This window comes from Diabrotica virgifera, chromosome 4, assembly GCF_917563875.1.
Source record: "Diabrotica virgifera virgifera chromosome 4, PGI_DIABVI_V3a".
NCBI lineage: Eukaryota > Metazoa > Arthropoda > Insecta > Coleoptera > Chrysomelidae > Diabrotica > Diabrotica virgifera.
The window spans coordinates 133,092,730-133,113,469 of NC_065446.1; the positions used below are offsets into that span (position 1 = coordinate 133,092,730).

At 31.6% G+C, this 20,740-nt stretch overlaps 1 protein-coding gene across 1 annotated transcript in view; it reads right to left on the reverse strand.

Annotated features, from left to right (window-relative positions):
* LOC114331654 (diuretic hormone receptor-like) overlaps nucleotides 1-20,321 on the reverse strand; it is an 892,082-nt gene extending 871,761 nt beyond the window's left edge. Inside the window, exon 1 of the mRNA XM_050649706.1 lies at nucleotides 19,981-20,321. Within this exon, the coding sequence (XP_050505663.1) occupies nucleotides 19,981-20,206 (226 nt within the window). The 5' untranslated portion in view covers nucleotides 20,207-20,321. The remainder of the gene's footprint in view (nucleotides 1-19,980) is intronic.
* Nucleotides 20,322-20,740: the final 419 nt, after the last annotated feature.

Below are 20,740 nucleotides of genomic sequence, written 5' to 3' on the forward strand. Positions count from 1 at the left end.
GCTTATCGAAACAGGGTGTAATATTAGAAATAGACGCTCTCAGTTCTTTCTTTATATTTAGCTGCGATCTATATTTGGTCTTTAAAGCAGCCATCGCGGAAAATCCTGTTTCGCAAAGGTAGGATGGTGAAAACGGTAATAGTATATGGAACGCTCTGGTTTTCAGTGCAGAAAACTCATCATTTACCCCTGCCCAAAATTCAAAGAGGGATCTAATATTAAACTGTTTCTTGATCTCGGCATTTGCTGTGAAGTCTATGAAGGTTTCTTCTTCTGCAGTAGAGAGCTCTTCGGATGTTATCTGAAACGGATTCCCGACCCACTCATAACTATTAGGTACTTATTAATAGGTGGTCGGCAAAAAAGTATTTTTTAAATTTTTTGTCAGCATTGCTAAATGATTTTCAATTATTACAAAAACAACTTTCACGTGTTGTGCTTCAACCTGGTAAGTTTTAAAACATTCATTCACATTTTCAAATATTTCTAGGTTTTTTGCTTTAAATTTCTGCTCCACAATTTCAATTTTCTACAGAAAGCGTTAACTTTATCATTCGTATCAAATATATTCGTATTGGCCCCTTGAAGTTGTAAGTTCAAAATATTTAGTTTCTCGAATATATCAACCAAGTAACTCAATTTCATCAAAAATAAACCATCGTGAAACATCTTGGCTTGCGGCCTCTTTTCTTCTTCTAGAAAAATGTCGATTTCATGTCTTAATTCAAAACACGTAAAAATTTCCCACGTAATAACCAGCTTGCCTCACAATAAAATAATAATGCTGAATGTACCGCATCCATGTCTTTGCAAAGTACAGAAAAGATTCTAGTTTTCAAAGGTCTCATTTTTATGTAGATAATTAACTATTGTTACAATCGTAGTTAGCACAATATTCAAGCCAGAGCTTCTTTGTTGATCATACAGTGTCTCTATTTTTGCTTCATTTATATAATCATTTAACATAGCAAATAATGCAAGCGACTTTGCTATCAATTCTATTGGTTTGCAGAAAAGTAGTTCTACTACTGATCTGCCATGACAAAATCGAACGTAGGCAATAAAAGGAGCATATTTATTGCTATTGTTGCCTCATCAAGCTGAATCGAAAACAACTTTTCACGCAACTTCCTGATTAGCTGATCCTGTACATATTCAGCTATATCACTAATTCGGCGGGCAACAGTATCATTTGATAGAGGTATAAACTCCAATTTTTTAGCAAAATTATCTCCAAACACAGTTTCTACAATTTTGATTGCAGTTGGTGATATAAGATCTTCACCAATAGTGTTAGGCTTTTTAGATCTGGCTATTTAATATCAGACTTTATAAAAGACAAGTAAAGCTATTTCATTCACAGTCAAAATTTTTATTAAAACTAATTTTTGCTTTTCACGCCATTTTAATTTTAACTCCAAGAATTCTCGGGGTTTGTTAATGTACTCACTGTGAAGCGTTTCCCAATGTCTTTTTAGTTTATTAGGTTTCATGCTGCTCAAGGTATATTATGTATTATTGCATAGATATATTGTTATTGAACGAGGGGGGCGCGGTGAAAATAATTATGGAAAATTGGGGCGCAAAGGGTAAAACGTTGAGAAACGCTGTAAGGTAACCCATTATATTGAAAGTTTGGTTTTGACAACTTTGTCAAAGAATTAATTTGTGTATTTTCACTTTTAAATAAAAATTGATATAACTCTATTTTTTGTGGCTTTTTTCCAAACGTACGGCCCTAGAAAAAATATTGTTTTCCTAACTATAAAATAACTATTTCCTAACTAGTGCGGAAAGTGATACTTTCACGCACGAGACTGCCGTTGAACCGAACGACGCGATAGCGGAGTTCGGGCAAGCAGCCGAGTGCGGGAAATACACTTTCCACATGAGTAAGGAACAATAATTTTTCTAGGGCCGTACGTTTGGAAAAAAGCCACAAAAAATAGAATTATCTCAATTTTTATTTAGAAAAGGAAATACACAAATTAATTCTTTCACAAGGTTGTCCAAACCAAACTTTCAATATAATGGGTTACCACGACGACAATACCGGTTTCCATGACGACGATTCAAAACCATTGTAATTGTCTACTGATCTGACTTTTAAATATTATGTCAAAATAATTTTATTTTATCGAATTATCGCGCTAATTTCATTAAAATATGAACACAATAAGATAAATTTGAAATAAATTAGTAAATATTATCTAAATATTAGTTTATTGCATGTATTATAATATATTATAATGCCATATTACAAGGTATTTTACTTTCCCGCACGCCGTGCGGTAAAATTTACTTTCACGCACGTCGTGCGGGAAAGTGCAACTTTCGGAAACGAAATGCATGCGTGAAAGTGCCTCATTTAGCACGACCGTAGAAAAATAACTATATCGTGAAGCTTTGTTCTAAAATGGCAATTCTCAATTGTTCTAAAAAACCACACAATAAACATTGAATGAAATAGGTGCATGATTGCAGTTCATCGAAAATGAAATCGACATGGTAGTTTCCTTTGTGGCATTGATGAACACGTTCTATTGTATGATTTGAAATGGCTATTGATAGAGAAGGAAACTTCGCAAGCATGCTATTGTTTGTATAAGAGGGGACAAAATATCAAAATCTTTAATTGATTTGACAGAAATTCATTAATTATTATTGTTATAAAAGTAAAGTAGGTAATGTAGGTAATGTAATATCATTGTCAATGGAGTGAGCATGATAAAATGCAAATCTAATACATAGTTTTAAGTAATCGAATCGGTGTTACACTGTTACACACTAATGGGGAAATATACAGAGACGTTAAAAATTATGGAATAAATTCATTTATCTGTAAATGGGAGATTTTGAAAAACGGGAGATTTTGAAAAACATCCCGAAACAGATTGATTTTAATTTTTAAATTATTATATTTTGACATTATATCATATTATTAATATACTAGTGACGTCATCAATCTAGGAGTGATGACGTAGTCGATGACTTTTTAAATGAGAATAGGGGTCGTGTGCTAGCTCATTTGAAAGGTTATTAAATTCTCTCTTCAGTAACATAAACATTGTTTATACAGTGTATGCAAAAAATGAATTAAATTAATAAACACACAAAGAAGAAAATATGAAATTTCTTTAATTCAAAAAACAATTTAGTGATGTCAGAAAACAAAAAAAATGTTTATTTGACAAATAAAGCTCTTCGCTTAAATTCACTGTTCGAGCTGTCAAGTGGCAGGTGTGTGGCAGCTTGAACCTTGAATTTAAGCGAAAAGCAATTTTTATTTGTGAAATAAACATTTTTTTCGGTATTCTGGTAGCACTAAAATATATCTTGAATTAAATAAATTACATACATTCTTCTTTTTGTGTCAATTAATTTAATTCAAAAGAATTTTTTGGACACTTTATAAATAATTATGTCAATGTTTATTTTTAAGTAAAGAAATGAATAACCGTTCAAACAAGCTAGCTCACAACCCCTATTCTCATTTCAAATAAATCATCGATTATTCCACAAATTTGAACCTCACTATAATATCAAGATACAGTGTCTGCGTAACTTGGAACCATATGGGAATTTTTTTAATATAAATTTTACGAAAAAATGTGCTCTGCATAGTCTGAAACCTAAGATGCAATCATCGGATATCAAATTTTATCAATAATATACGAGGTATGTCAAGAAATATGAATTTCGCTCAAGAGTAAAGTGCCTTTATATTTCACAATAACGAAAATTGTTATAAAGAAAAGTTGTTTGGAATTAAAAATTATGTTATAATATTTATTTGCATTCTTTTAATTGAAATTTTTTTTTTAAATTTTCCTCAAATTGCGGATACCTAACATCATTTTTATTTAATATAACTTCGTTATTATTATTTTTGCGAAAAAAAGTTGTTCTTTATAAAAATGTCTGAATAGTCAAAAAACTAAGATGCAATTTTTTTCAATTTTATACGAGGTATGTTGAAAAACATGAATTTTGCTCAAGAGTAAAATACCTTTATAGTTCACAATAATTCAACTAGAAGGATGTAATTGCATATTGAAACATAGTTTTTAATTCCGAACAACTTTTTATAATAACAAATTTCAACATTTGTATAAAATTGGTAAAAGTTGATATTTTGTAATTGTATTTTGGTTGCTAGACTATGCAGAACTATTTATAAAGAATAACTTTTTTTCGTAAAATTAATAATAACGGAGCTATCATAAATAAAAATGATGTTGGGTGTCCGTAATTTGAGGAAAATTTTTAATTTTTTTTTTTTTTTTCAGGTAGGAGGTTGTAAATGCAGATTATAACATAATTTTTAATTCCAAACAACTTTTTTAATAACAATTTTCGATATTGTGAAATATAAAGGAACTTTACTCTTGAGCGAAATTCATATTTTTTGACATACGCCATATTACTATTAATAAAAATTTATATCTGATGAATGCGTCTTAGGTTTTAGACTATGCAGAGAACTTTATAAAGAATGACTTTTTTTCGTAAAATTGATATTAAAAAAGTTTCCCATTTGGTTTCAAGTTACGCAGACACACTGTATATGCAGTGGAAGGAACAAGCGATGTGCTAGGCGACAGAAAGATTACAATGAAGCTGAAAGAAAAGTTCTATAAAACTTTCATAAGATCAGTTATATACCGCACAGAATGTTAGGCAGTTATACACTGAACACTGAAAAAGCGGAAGTTTTAATTATGGAACGTGATTTTAATTGTAAAACGTGTCATCCGGACAAGTTTATGATTGTGAAAAGGTTGTTTTTAAGTTTATTTAATAGCAAAGTTGTAAGTGGGGTGAGTGGGGAGCAAAGCAGGGTGAATGGGGAGGAATATGCCAAACTTTAAGACTGTATAATATACGTAAAAATAATCAAAAATAACTCATATGTTGTTATTCGATTTTCATTTGTTTCCGAGATACGGGATGTTAAAATTTTTCTTACAAACTGACGATTTATTTATTGCTCTAAAACCGTTTGAGGTTTGCAAATAAAATTTGGTGGGTTTTAAGACATGGTTATTGCGCATGTTTTGACACACAACTAAGAATTTTATATTCACCATTGGCGGGCGTACGGGTAAGGGTCTAAAATTTTTAAAGAAATAAAAATAGTACGCCAATGAGATATTTCAAATTAAAAATTATTTTTGAATTCCCTGTTCAATTTGTGATACAAAATCTATCTTCCCATTTTCTCATACGACGCTTCGTTTTCATTCAAAAAATAATATCTTAACGCTTCCAAAGTATTCGAATTAAGTTTCTACACATTCATATAGAAACTTCGTCGAAAACTTTGTAAGCGTTAGGATGTTTTATTTTTTGCATGAAAACCAAGCGTCGCATGAAAAAATGGGAAGATAGATTTTTTACCACAAATTAAACGAGGAATTCAAGAAATATTTTTAATTTGAAATATTTTAGTGGCGTACCATTTTGATCTTTAAAAAATTTCAGACTATTACCCGCACGCGCGCCAATGGTGAATATAAAATTTTTAATTGTGTGTCAAAACATGCGCATTCATTTGCACAACTCAATCGGTTTAAGAGCAATAAATAAATCGTCAGTTTGCAAGAAAAATTTTAACATCCCGTATCTCGGAAACAAATGAAAATCGAATAACAACATATGAGATATTTTTAATTATTTTACCTATGTTATACAGTCTTAAAGTTTGGCACATTCCTCCCCACTCACCCTGTATAATAGATATTATATGAAAAAATGTTTGTTCGACAAATACGTTGGGCATTTTAATAAGTCCGACAGGTAGAACATGTCAAACGAAAGGAATGATATTGGTAGTAAATATCAAACGTATTTTTGTATGAGTATTTAATTAATGAAAGGGTAACAAATCAATTGGACGTTCTGTCCGACAAAATACATGGGACGTTTTCGTAGTCTGACGTTCGAAACCTGTAACCTGTTCCACTGTTTCAGTGCTCCCGTACATCAAAGTTTATCCGACTAGATAGCGTTAAGCTATTAACAGATTTTCAGCTTCAGGCCTATTGCAAAAGAAAGAGTGGACAACAGAATTAAAATGACAGAATTCCAAATTTCTTGACAACTTTTTTGATTACAAAAATACCTCACTATTTAAAAAATATTTTTGAAAATAATTTCCAGAGTAGCAATATAATCGGGAAACAATCAATATTAAACATAATTTTTATTACCGAATCAACAAATCAACTTATTTAATCATTTCCAGGATATTTATTTGAGAATTCGAGGATAACTTCGAGGATTTCGAGGAGACATTCAGCCCTGTGATGGATGACCGAAGTTATCGTTAACGTAAAGTTATCCTGTAGTAATGTTATAACTAGGGAGCGGATTTTATGCTAAATGCATATTGCATGCATATTTCGCATATTTGGGAACTTTACTAAATTTTGCATATTTTAAAAACATGCATATTTTGTGCCTATTTAAAAACATTTAAGTCCAAAAATTTTTTTAAATTTTTTAATTCGACACAAAACTAATATTTCCCCGCACAGGATGTTCTATTAATTCGAGAACTACCTGAAGAGGGACGGCTCATTCACTGCCTTTTTCTTAGAAAATATCCGATCTTTGCACAAAGTACTTATACATAGTACGCCGTTATCCCTCTTTATACTGTGCCGTTATAAAATGATTGTAGGATGTTAAAATGATGAATGATGGTTTACCGGGAAATCCGAATTTTATTTACTTTTATCAATTGTACAATTTTATTGTATTATTTATGGTATTATTTATTACAATTTGTATCCCGATTTAGTAGGTACTTATAATTCTGGTGATTCTTTTAAATCCCCTATTGTTAAGAGAATTTGTTTGAGAATATTGTTTTACGATTTTCTAACGGAAATTGAAATAATAATGCTTTAGGTCCGATCCCGTCTTTAAACGGCTTTAAAACTTTTGAGGACATATGCGAAATTTTTAATGGAAATTTTAAAATTGATTTTGGTTCAGAATTTTCGGCTTTAACAAATTATTTTAAATACGCCCCGATTACTTCTGTTGGTGTTGAAAGGCGTTTTCCAAGTTATAAAAATATTTTATCCGATTCTATCTGAAATATTCTATCTGAAAATGTTTCATCTTAAAAAATTTGGAAAAACACATTGTAGTGAATTATAATCGAAGATATAATATAGTAATATTGTTGTTTTATCTTAAATAGGTAACTGGTGGTATCAGTTTTTGTAAAAAATGTGAATAAATTGCATATAAAAAATAATGATTTTATTTGAAAGATAATAATTAAATAAGATTGCCGCCCCCTATAAAAGAACCCCCTAGAATACAATAGAACAGAAAATTTGTGGTTTCTCGCAATGCGCATTTTTTTAATTTTTGTGCATATCTTGCGCATATTTGGTAATTTTTTACTGCATATATATGCGCATATTTCATCAAAATTGATCGCATATAAATCCGCTCCCTAGTTATAACCATCGAATTGGTGTGATGTATCATACTTAACTTAACTATTTGCGTTATTTCTTGACAGTTCTTGAGTTATCTGGTCACTTTATAACGCGAAGTTAAACCTCAAGTTATGAGATAACTTTGTAGTTATGCAAGGTTAGGTTCATCTTTTGACTTGTTTTTAGACAGAAATCAAGTGAATTTAGAAGCTAGTAATTTAATAGTTAAGAATAAAAGGGTAATACAATTTTAAAAATTATACAAAAATCAAATCGAGCGATATAAGTTGAAATTTTATTTTAAGTACCTACTGAGCTTTCTATCCAGAGTTGCCAGATGATATTTTATAAATCCCCCACTTAGAAACTGAAATTCCCTGAAATTGAAGCTCAAATACCCCAAAGTCCCCAAATTTAAATTGTTGCCGCATTTTAATAAATTATTAGTGAAATGAAAAGAACAGTAAAGCAAAATTCATACTACAATATCAACGAGGGCCATGGAAATAATTCATAGTTCCTATCGTCTTCGATTATATGGGAGTATAATATACATTTCTATGTACATTCGCAAATTTATTTACCATGACCCCTTAAAATCATCCATAATTTTCCGCCCCCAAAAAATCCCACTACAATTTCTGCTTAGAAAAATTTCAATAGACGCTTTCAAATTAACCCAAAATTTTGGGAAAATACACCAATCTGGCAACCCTGTTTCTATCTACCGTTTGAAAGCAACTTACAAACACCAAGGAACCCAAACAGCTGTTTCCTGTTCGGTCATCGGCGGTAGCCGACGACGGGTATGTTCGGAACAATCTCTCTCGCTCACTCCAACTTGTACTATTTGTACATAAGGTTCTCTTTGTTACTCCAAAATTTGTTCCTCAAAACTTCTTTCTAATATAACGTTGATGATATAACTATCTCATAACTGCGAGCGATACATCACACCAAATTTTACCTATACAGTTATGGGCACGTTATTCCTGAGAGTTATCTTAACTTTAACTCAAACTTTAAACTTAACTTCGGTCATCCATCACAGGACTGAATAATGAATAACTCTGAATGGATGCTCGTTTTGTTCTAACGGAGTGTGCCGCATAGTGTTAGTCTCTCAGATCAATAAATTTTTATGTTAATTCCAGAAGTAAGACGTTATTCGTGGTAATTCCGTGATCAGGGCCCAGAATGGAAACCAATTCTAAAACTAACTTTCTTTGGTCACCTTCAGGAGTATTTCCTAGTTTCACTAAAAGCACACCAAATCATTAGTATTGAATAAGTCTTTTTTAGCCCATTTCTATCCAACTTTGGATATAGGCCTTCCCCAAATCTTTCCATATCTGTCTGTCCTTGGCGGCAATTTTCCAGTGAGTTCCTGTAGCTTTTACAATATGGTCCTTCCATCGCATCTGAGTTCTTGCTCTTTCTCTTCTTCCTACACACGGTCTCCAATTTTGTATTTCAGCATTCCATCCTGTATCTTCCTGTCTCGCATTGTGGCCCGATATCTCCACTTTAGCCCTGTTATATATTCAGTTACATTTTTTACTTTTGTTTTCTCTCCTATCCATCTGTTTGAACAAGTAATGGAAATAAAATACCTTGTAATTACATTGTCAAACTACGGAGACCTGAACCAAGAAGTGAGAAAAGGTCTTTTTCATGTGCTTCATTCTTTAGGGATATTGGCAATCATCATATGCCATTAAGCTCTGACTGCAGGGGAGCAGGGGTCTCAAGAGTTCCATTGTTGTTTTTCCACTCTACTGCTTTTTCCTTCCACTTTTTTTGTATAAATAATCGCATCAAATCATATTTCACATTTCTTACTATGTGACCAAAGTAGCTCATTTTTCTTTCCTTCGTAGTGTTGAATATTCCTGTTTATTTTTTCATCTAATGTTTACGTGTTTGTTACGTGCTGTGTCCATGGTATTTTCCACCGGTGGTGCCCAAAATACCGACAGCAAATATACCGACGTACCAAAATCTCGACTTGCCACAATCCCGATATGCCACAATCCTCGCAAAGGTAAAAATCCCGACCAATACATTTTGAATAGTAATTGTTTTTTTTTAATGCGGTACCAAATCATATACAGAGTATTGAAATTAAAAAATCCAAATCAGGTGATTGAATCAAGAATATAAGGTAAAAGAGGTAAAGGGAAGCCAAGGATAAGATGTGTCGATTAGATTATACAAATTGGACATAAAAAAGGAAAAACGTATCAACAAATGAAATAGCAAAGGACAGCAGGAAATGGAAGAGATGGATAGAGGATGAATAAAACCTCCGACGCCCGTGGGGGCATAAAGATTTTCAAGAAAGAAGAAGAAAAACGAATTGAAAAATGAATTACATACTTACTAATAAGTACGGGTACTAATATCTATTATGTATTTTAAAAGAGAAAATTATTAAACGCTTCATTTTATAATGTAAAAGTTATAGGACCTAGCTACTTCCAGCCTACTTACGGAAATGGACGGTTGTAAGTGACTTGATAATATCTATTATATGAAAGTAAACTTGATTGAAAAATAAGTTAATTCATGTACCTATGTTAGAAATTTTATTTAGAAAATTAGTTAATATTAAATGGTAAATACTTTTGTTCAGTAACAAAAAATTAAAAAAAAAACGTGATTTTGGCGTGTCGGAATTCAGATGTCGGGATTTTGGTCGTCGGAATTTTGGTCGTCGGGATTTTGGCTGTCGGAATTTTGGCTGTCGTGATTTTGGGGTAAACCCATTTTCCACATTCTTCGATAATACCAGATCTCAAAGCTGGCAAGTATTTTTTCAAAATCCACAAGGAAAAAAAATATTTTTTCCTGTAGTTGGCTGTATACCATCAATCAAAAAATTGGAAAAATTCTTTGTAAAAGGTATAAATTTTTTTTATTAAAAATCCCTTTAAGGGCTACATCACAAAAAAACGTTTTCGATTTTATAAAAAATCATCATCAGTGTTAGACAGATTGGATGCCAGCTGAGCCACCAAAGAAATATTCTGGTAAAAACCCTTTAAATATAATATGGATGCATTAAAAGTGCATACTTAAATAAAATGCCTTAGGATGGATACATGGCAACAAGTGTAATGCCCTTAGGTAAGGTATTGAATTTCCTAACACATAGGATGCAAATTGAGTTGTTTACATTCCAATGACTTAATGGCAACTTAAGTTGGAACGGCAACAGTCAAACATATTATAATTAAAGGGTTTTTACCCGACTATTTATTTGGTGGCTCAGCTGGCATCCAATCTGTCTAACACTGATGATGATTTTTTATAAAATTGAAAAGGTTTTGTTGTGATGTAGCCCTTAAAGGGATTTTTACTAAAAAAAATTTAAACCTTTTACAAAGAATTTTTTCAGTTTTTATTTTTTCAGTTGCTTCCGTAATTGTCCAGGCGTCAATTTCATATAAAAGGACAGAGAATACATAGCATCTTAATACTATAGTTCTAATTTATATTCCCAGTTTTCGATTGCATAATAATGTTTTCATCTTATTGAAAGCACTTATGGCAATTTCGATGAATCGTTTTAATTTGTGGCTGCGGTCTCATTGTTTATTTAGTTCACATCCCAAATAATTGTATTTGGGTACTTTCTCAAAATCTTTTTCTTTAACGTAGACTGTTTCGTCTTCAATATTGTGCTAACTGACAATAATTTTGTTTTTTTTTTTGTTCAGAGCCATTCCATACGTCGCGCAGTACTGGGTAATGCGATCAATCAAAATTTGCAGCCCATCTCTGCTGTCCGCAAGGAGTGTTGTATCGTCTGCCTATCTGAGATTACTAACTAATGTTTCGTTAATTGATATGCCTTCATTGATGTCTTCTAATGCCTCTTTAAACATTTCTTCTGAGCACATATTGAACAGTAGAGGGAATAGTATACATCCCTGTCGTCGTACAAAAAGCAAATAGACTGTCTTAATATCACTATATGGAGAAACCGACGTATTAACGATGAGATGAAGTCAAGAATCTATAAAGCCAGTGTACGACCAATAATGGCATATGCATCAGAAACAAAACCTGATATAGCCACAGCACAAAGACTACTACAAACGGTAGATATGAGAGTGCTGAGAAGAATTACAGGAAATACGCTGAGAGATCGAAAGAGGGGTGAAGACATTATAAGGTAATGTAACGTTCAGTGTATAAACCAATGGACATTAAATCGATAAAAATTGAATAACCACATAAGCATAATAATGGGGAGACACGTGTCGTAAAAATAGCAAGAGATAAATCAGCAGTCGGTAGAAGAGGTATCGACCGAACGTACAAAAGATGACACTAACTGTTATTTCGTCAACGGTAAGATGAGAACCAGTTATATAGTGTTTTTGACAATTACTTATTAAAATTACAATCACGTTTTGGAGAGGTGCAGTTTGTCGCTTTGTACGGTATTCCCGAGTATACAGGGTGTTTCATTAATAATTGTCCATATCGTAACTGGAGAAACCTTAGCACAAAATATGAAGATTTAACCTAAAACACTTAAATAAAATGTGGATCCTTACTGAGTTACAGGGTGGTTTATCTAAAAATTTAAAAATTACTTTTTCTCAGAATTTTAAGACAATTTGACGTATATTTTTCATACTTGGGAGAAAGTGCGACTACTAGAGATCCTACTAAATTATGATAAACAAAGGTTTCTAGCTACTACCAGAGGCGTACGACAGGGGATGGTGAATGGTTGACCCTTCTCAAATTCTACGCCACTGGAGGAATTACTATTTTAGTACCATTTTTAGATTATCCAATACTTTCTACGTAAATAATATACTCTTCATTGGTAACGATAAAGTCATTAGTTTTCGAGATATTTGAAGTTAAATATGAAACGGCACAGTTATTTTGATTAATTTATGATATGATTCATATGATTAAAATTTAAAAATTATTTGTACCCAGTACTTTAAAACTATTTGGCGTATCCTTATCATACTTGGCAGAAAGTGTAAGTACTGTACACCCTACTAAATTAAGAATAAACGTTTCTAACTACTACCAGAGGCGTACGACAGGGGATAGTAGCTGGTTGACCCTTCCCCAATTCTACGCCACTGACGAAACTGCTATTTTAGTGTAATTTTTTGATTTTGCAATACTTTTTATGTAAATAATATACTGTCTATTGGTAACGATAAAATGATTCGTTTTCGAGATATTTGAAATTAAAAATGAAGCGACACAATACACTGATCAAAATAACCGTGTCGTTTCATTTTTAACTTCAAAGATCTCGAAAGCTAATGACTTTATCGTTACGAATGAAGAGAATATTATTTTCAGAGAAAATATTGGAGAATCCAAAAATTCAACTAAAATAGCAATTTCACCAGTGCCGTAGAATTTGGAAAGGGTCAACCATTCACTTTCCCCCGTAGTACGCCTCTGGTAATAGCTAGAAACGTTTGTTTGACATAATTTAGTAGTTGGTATAGTACCTATACTTCCTGCAAAGTATGCAAAGGATACGTCGAATAGTTTTAAAATGCTGAGCAAAAATAGTTTTTAAATTTTTAGATAAAACACCCTGTAACTCAGTAAGGAACCACATTTTATTTAAGTGTTTTAGGTTAAATCTTCGTATTTTATGCTAAGGTTTCTCCAGTTCCTATATGGACAATTATTAATGAAACACCCTGTATTGTTGTTATCCACCACCCGGATGTTGGTGCTTTATGCTTTTGAGTGTTACGATAAGGTACATGAGTACATGTATTATAATTATTCGATCGGTAATCTTCCGATTTTGTTTGTGACTTATATCTGACATAATATCCACCGACTAAACCTGCTTCGTTTCCTGAACCCGCAATGGTTAACCGTTGAACATCATTGGAGATGAGTTTTTAAGCCCACTTGTTGGCTGTACACTCCAATTATTACTGCGACTATGGTTGAAAGTAAAAATACGTTTCATCGGAAAACACAATCAATCTTTTCTCCTTTCTAAATTGGTTAATCTGATCTGTCTTACACACTGTAATCGTAAGTATCTTATAATATCATGTTTTTCGATAAAATGTTCTCGACTATTTTCTGTTTTTTTTTAATGAAACCCGAGATTTCTAATTTCCAAACGCATACTTTGTTTGCCTCCTATTTAATAAAATTCTTCAAAAAATGTTGATCGGATTTTACTTACCGTGGGAACTTGTTTTTCAGATACACGAAAATTGATAAATTGTGGACGTAACACATCTTTTCCAACTGTTTTATTTAATTTTAGTTTTAAAGAATTTGTCCGCCTCTTATTAGGAGTGACAAAACCGGATATACTTCTTGCTGTGTTTCGCAGTCCTCTTTTACGCGACCCGCAATATTTTTGATGCTACACACGGAAACTCCTGAAAATGCAACCCGCAAATCTAAGATTATTTACTATTACTTTACTAGTCATACTAGCCACCAGCTCTTGAACTTTTTAAAGTCAATAATAGGTTTATCAGCAGCCACTTCTCGTTGAGAGAATTTTAACACAGAGTGTACTATTTTACGAGCTTGACCATTACAATTTTTTGCTTCACTTTACACGGTTGATCCATTTTTAAAATAAATGAACAAATATAAAATTCAAAATAATTATTATTAAAAAGTAAGATTTCACGTAAGCATTATCAACGTCGTGTGTCGCGAAGAGCCCCTATGTAAGACTATCCACATAAAAGGTTCTCCACCTCGACTCCAATTTGGTTCTCGACCAACTGAGCTCTTTGCCCTAGTTTTAAATTTGCTAGCGCGCACAGTATGTTCACGTCTGTCCTATACCTGCTCACCTGTAAATATATTCGAAAGATTTTTTTCTGAAATTATATGGTACATTTACTATAAATCAGCTATAAATCAGAGGTATCAACTTGTTAAATACTACCCTAAAACTTACAACTAAAATCTTACAAGACGTAATGAATCAGAGGATAAGTTTAGCAGATGAACAACAGGGTTTTCGTACTGGAAGATCGTGTACACTGAAAAAAATATTGTATATAGTACCAATAAACGCCAACCATTGCCATTTTTTACATTGATTCAATGAAAATCTCGTTAATACTGTAAACACGTAGTCATTAAATAATGACCATATTAATTATTATAATGTAATTATATTCATTAAAAAATAATGAATAGAATAATTAATCCAATGAATCGTTTTATCTATCCAATGACTTTTTTCATAATACTAATAATTTGTTCATTGTATATACGAAACTATACATCAGGAATATGCGGTTAAATTAATGAATACAAAACGTTGCACTAATGTTCAGTGTTCTTTAAATTACGAACCCGTTTATTGAATCAATATTTTCGTAACATTAAATCAATGTTTTCGACTTTGATTAATAACTCGGTACATTGTTTTGATGTAACGCAATCATTTTATTAATGTAATATACCTGAATCAATGATCAATACATTGTAGCAATAATCTTGTACATAAACCGATACCTTTCTTAAAACTCTATAAGTGTTTTTATTGGTGTAAAAAAATCACGTGACAACAGTTGCAGCCTCCTAGCAGACAGTCACACTGCAGACGCCGTCTCGCCGTCCTTACTACGCTATTTTTGTTGTCATTCCGCTTATGTAGTCGTTCCATTCTACTCTTTTGTTTTTCACCCAGTTATTAATGTTATCCACCTTGCATCTCTGTCGTATATCTGCACTTCCAGCTCTATACCATAGTGTCTTACCATCGATATTTCGAAGTGTTTTCATCTCCGCTGTTTCTAGCATTCTTTTTGTACTTTCTCTATCAGGTTGTATTTCTACCGAGTATGTCATTACTGGTCTGATGACTGTTTTGTAAATTCTGCCTTTCACTTCTTTTCCGATGTTTTATTTCTCCATATTATTAAATTCAGGCAACCTACGGCTCTGTTTGCTTAATTCACCTGATCTTCCACTTCTGTTTCGAGCTTTCCGTAGCTATATAGTGTGATGTCTAGATATTTAAACTTCATGACTTGTTGTATTATTTGACCCTCCAGCTCTAATTTACACCTTATTAGATATCCTGTTATAACCATGCATTTAGTCTTTTTTTAGGGAAATTAGCATGTTAAATTTTCTGGCGGTTATATCAAATTGGTATAGGATACGTTCTAAATCATCTTCACTTTGAGAGATTTTTATTGCACCGCACAATGTTCAAAATTGGTCAAAACGTGATCGAAACTAAATTGTGTTTAAACTGTAAAAGTGATCTAGCTGAAAAGTTGGAATATTTGAGGTAATATACTGTGTAAGGAGTATATACATAATGGGGGTCGTTTTTTAGTTTTCGTCCCTTCATTAAGGAGTGAATTACCTAAAAAATATCGTTTATACTCGTATACAATATGTCCCAATAAGTTTTAACTATATGGAAAACTGTTTTATGATTGTACGAAAACACTATTCTTCATAAAAAGTTCTGCATGTTCTAAAATCTAAAATAAAATCATCAGATATTAAATTTTATCAACAGTATACAAGGCACGTCAAAAAATACAAATTTCGCTCAGTAGCTTTATATTTTTAACAATATCGAAAATAATTGTTATTAAGAAAAGCTATTTTAAATTGAAAATTATGTTATAATATGCAATTATATTCTTCTAATGAAAAAAAAATAAAACTTTTCTCAAAACGGATACCCAAAATAATTTTTATTTATGATAACTCCGTTATTGTTAATTTTACGAAAAATAGTTATTATCTATAAAAAGTTTTACATGGTCTCATAACTAGGATGCAATGATAAGATATTAAATTGTATCAATTTTATACGAGATATGTCAAAAAACATGAATTTCTCTCAAGAGTAAAGTTCCTTTATTTTTCAAAATATTGAAAAATATATTGTAAGTTGTTCAGAATTAAAAGTTGTGTTTTAATATGCAATTATTTTAATGCTTACTTTTAATAAAAATATTCTGAACTGTAAAGGTACTTTTTACTCTTGACCGATATTCATCTTTTTTTGGATACTTACATCATATAAAATTGATAAAATATGATATCTTATGATTGCATTTTTTTAGACCATGCTAAACTTTTTATAAAGAATACTTTTTTTTTCGTAAAATTAATAATAACGAAGTTGTCATAAATAAAAATGATGTTGGTTATCTGTAATTTCAGAAAAAAAAATTGATTTTTTTAAATTAGATCAATGTAATTATTGCATATTTTAATATAATTTTCAATTCCAAATAACTTTTCTTATTAAGAATTTTCGATATTTTTAAATATAAAGATACTTTACTCTTGAGCTAAATTATTCATATTTTTTGACGTACCTCGTATACTATTGATAAAATTTAATATCTGATGATTGTATTTTAGATTTTAGAACGTACTGAACTATTTATGTAGAATAATTTATTTTCGTAAAATTCATAATAAAACAGTTTTTCATGTAGTTCCAACTTAGTGGGACATAGTGTATACAATATAATTTATGATGACAATGTGATGAGTGATGAGAAATGCTCATTGTAACATGTTCGTTATCCTAACTAAGTATTTAGATGGTGTGGAAATTTACATGTCAACGACTTTTAGATTTTGAGAAAATTTATTAGTAATATGTATTATTAACAAGCTGAAAATGCGAGAATTATCATAACGAAAACTTTGTTTATATACGTATTTAAATTCATAATATAGAAAATTGCTATTAGGAAAAGCTGTTTAGAATTAAAAATTATGTTTTAATGTGCAAATATATCATTCTAATTTAAATGTTGTGAACTATAAATATACTTTACTCGGAATTCATATTTTTTTACATACCTCGTATAAAATTAATAAAATTTGATTCATGATGGTTGCATCATAAATCTTAGACCAAGAAGAGATTTTTATGAAGAATAACTTTTTTTCGTCAAATTAAAAATACAAGAGTTATAAATGAAAATTTTGTTGGTATCCATAATTTGAGAAAATTCGTCAAATATTTTTTCCATTAGAAGGATGTAATTTCATATATCAGAACATACTTTTTTATTCCAAACCACATTTTAAATAACAATTTTCCAATATTGTAAAATAAATAATACATAATATGATAAAGATACTTTTTACCGATGAACTTTACTTGGATCTACAGACCGAGCGAGTCTCGTAAATTCCACGGCTTTGCGCCACGCTTCACGCAACCGTATTTGCGTACTTGTGTTTCGAGTTGTGTGGTCGTGCGTTGGTCGAGTGGAGTTATAATTTACCAAATTTAAATATAATCGTTTCTACTGATTCATTATTAATATAGTATAATATGTATTATTGCTTTCAAAATATACTCAAATTGTATTTTTATACATTTATTACACATATTATTTTATATAATAATTAAATTCACTATAAAAGTTCATTTATATTTTATTAATAGCTAAATAATTTAAAATTTAGTTTGACATTCAGGAAGTGTCAAACTCAAATGTAAATAATAACATTTGCTTTGCTTAACAAATTTAGGTTAAAAAAGTAGCCTACTTCCTAATCAAAGATTTCTGCTGACGTTTAGTGCGTGGTAGGAAATAACCGGATTGTGACGTCACATTTTAGACTTTGAGGTCGATTATCTCGAAGATGGATAGAGATATCGAAATGCCGTTTTCAGATTTGGATTCAGAAGACAAAACTACATAAGAATCCATCAATATATCTGCTCTAAGTATTGCAGGTGCGGCAACGCAATAACACACAGACTTTTGCAAATTTATAAACGAAAAGTTTTCGTTGAAAATAAAATGTAAATCTTAAAAGGGTGGGGAAATGTACATGACATGTACAATGTTGCATTGTAACGAAACGAATGAAACGCAAATCTCTTTCTGCAACCCCAACAGATAACACGTGTTTGACATAATGTAAAGAATGCGTACGAGTGCAATTAATTCAGGTAAATGCACGCGGCACTCGATGCAAACTTATGCGCAATGTACTAAGTTTCGCACCTTTGCGGAATTTGACTCATATAGTTTTCAATTCCTTACATTGTAATCTTTCATTAAATGAAGGATCTAATGAGTAGCAAGAAGGAGCAATAAACGTAATACCCTGTCAAATATTAATTTTTTCAAAAATTGTACAGATCTTTAGACAACCGATTATATCAAAATATTACCTTTCCGTAAAGCTAACTATGTCATTTTAATCTTTAAAGTTTTTACATCTGGCATAATCACTTCTATACTAACTATCCAGATAAATGAAGTACTAATCAAAGTATAAGGCAACTTCTGAGGATTTAAATTTGATGTGAAAATTGTATTTAATTTTGTACTTTTGATCATAAATATGTCTGGTTCTATCAAACATAAAAAAGGAATTTTTGCTGAGAAGTTGCGTCATGAGTAGTACAAATAAACGCCCTAATTTCAACATTCTCAGATTTTTTTATTTTTGTAATTACGATCACGTTTAGTTCAATTTTGAACACTGTGCTCCGTCTGCATAGCGACATCAAGCGAAGGATAATCCTAACAAACAAATGCTATTTTGGACTTATTAGACATATGAGAAGAAGAAACTTAAGTAAAAAAACAAAAATAACTATATTTATATAAAGCCCTTATCCAACCACTGCTAATATATGGATCGGAAACATGGACCTTCTCTAAGGCAGATGAAAACCTCCTGCTTATATTTGAATGAAGGTTCCTCAGAGGAATATTCGGTGGCATCTGTGAAAATGGTGTTTGGAGGAGGAGGTACAACTACGAGATATACCACAGATATAATCATATATTTGATGGTAAAGACGTAGTATCTCTTATAAGCATATTAAGATTAAGATGGGCAGGAGATCTAGCAAGATCACAGCAGAACAACCTTCCTAGAAGAATCCGTATGTCACAACCTGTGGAAAGTAGAATAAGGGTAGGCCAAAACTCAGATGGAAGGATGGTGTGGATGAGGATGGGAGAAAAATAGGCGCAGCAAACTGGCAACGCTTGGCAATGGATAGGACTGACTGGCGTAATAGACTTGGGAAGGTAGAGTCTCTTTCATAGCGCTGTAGCACCATTGATGATGATGTCTGTGTCACCATTGTCCTAATTTAAAGTTGTTTTTCTCCCATTTGGTATCCTTTTTTGTTCTTATTTATGTTTCTTATTATTTCATCCATGATCAGGTTGAACAATATAGGACTTAGTGAACCTCCTTAAACAGTTCTGATAGTAATAAATATATTACAAACCGCCAAAATACCACAATACCAAGTCGGTGATTTTTGGACTTACATTTTTTTACAATTTTTTTAACAGTCAATTCTTTATTTTTAGAAGTAATTATTAACACATTTGTGGATATGGCTATTAAGCTTATAAAAAACTGTGCCAAACAACCTCGTAAGTGCACTAAAAACAAATATATTATGGAAAATATACAATCTGGTGCGACAATTTGCCCCCTTTGTAATAGGAAGTTTAAAAATAATAAAATTAAGGTAGTATATTAAAAAACTTACGTGTGTCATCATATTTGATGGCGAATAACTCGGAGAAGCATTTGATCGTGGCGGTGTGATTGTGGGGTGTCGGCGGCCAACACACAACGCCATCAAAGGTGACTTTACAGAATCCCTCGGGATATGCGTCCGACAACACAAAAGTGTCATTAGCATATTGCGCCTTGCACTGTTCTAAAGTTACATTTGTCGCGTGTAGAATTTCTTCTGATAACGAACCGTTCATATTCCGAAGTAATATCGAAAAGGCGTAACTAAGAGTTTAAAGATCAGTCATGTTCGCGACGCGATGTTGTACTGAACCGTATGGGGCGGTTTTCACTTTCCACGATAATAGCCGTTTTCATCTGAAACAAAAAAGGTGGATTAGTATGACCCCTCATAAAAACTCTCAATGGAGAATTGTTTTTAATTCTATTATATCAAACAGGTGAAACAAAAGTCCTCAAAATTAGGGATGCAGTCGTACACAATGTTAAAAGAAAACTTTCTATTCCATGCGATAATACTACTATCAATTAAATTACGTAAACAACGAGATTAAACATAGAAATAATTGTCTAAAAATAAAAAAACAAAAATTGAAGAAAAGGATCTTCTGTGTAAAAGATATATTTATTTAAACCCCAATAAAGGGCTACATTAAAAAACAGAACGTTTTCGCTCTAAAGAGGGCATCATCAGTGTTCTAAGCCTAAAATAAATATAACCATAATTAGTGAAGACAAAAGTAAAAAATATAAAGTTTGACCAAGATAAA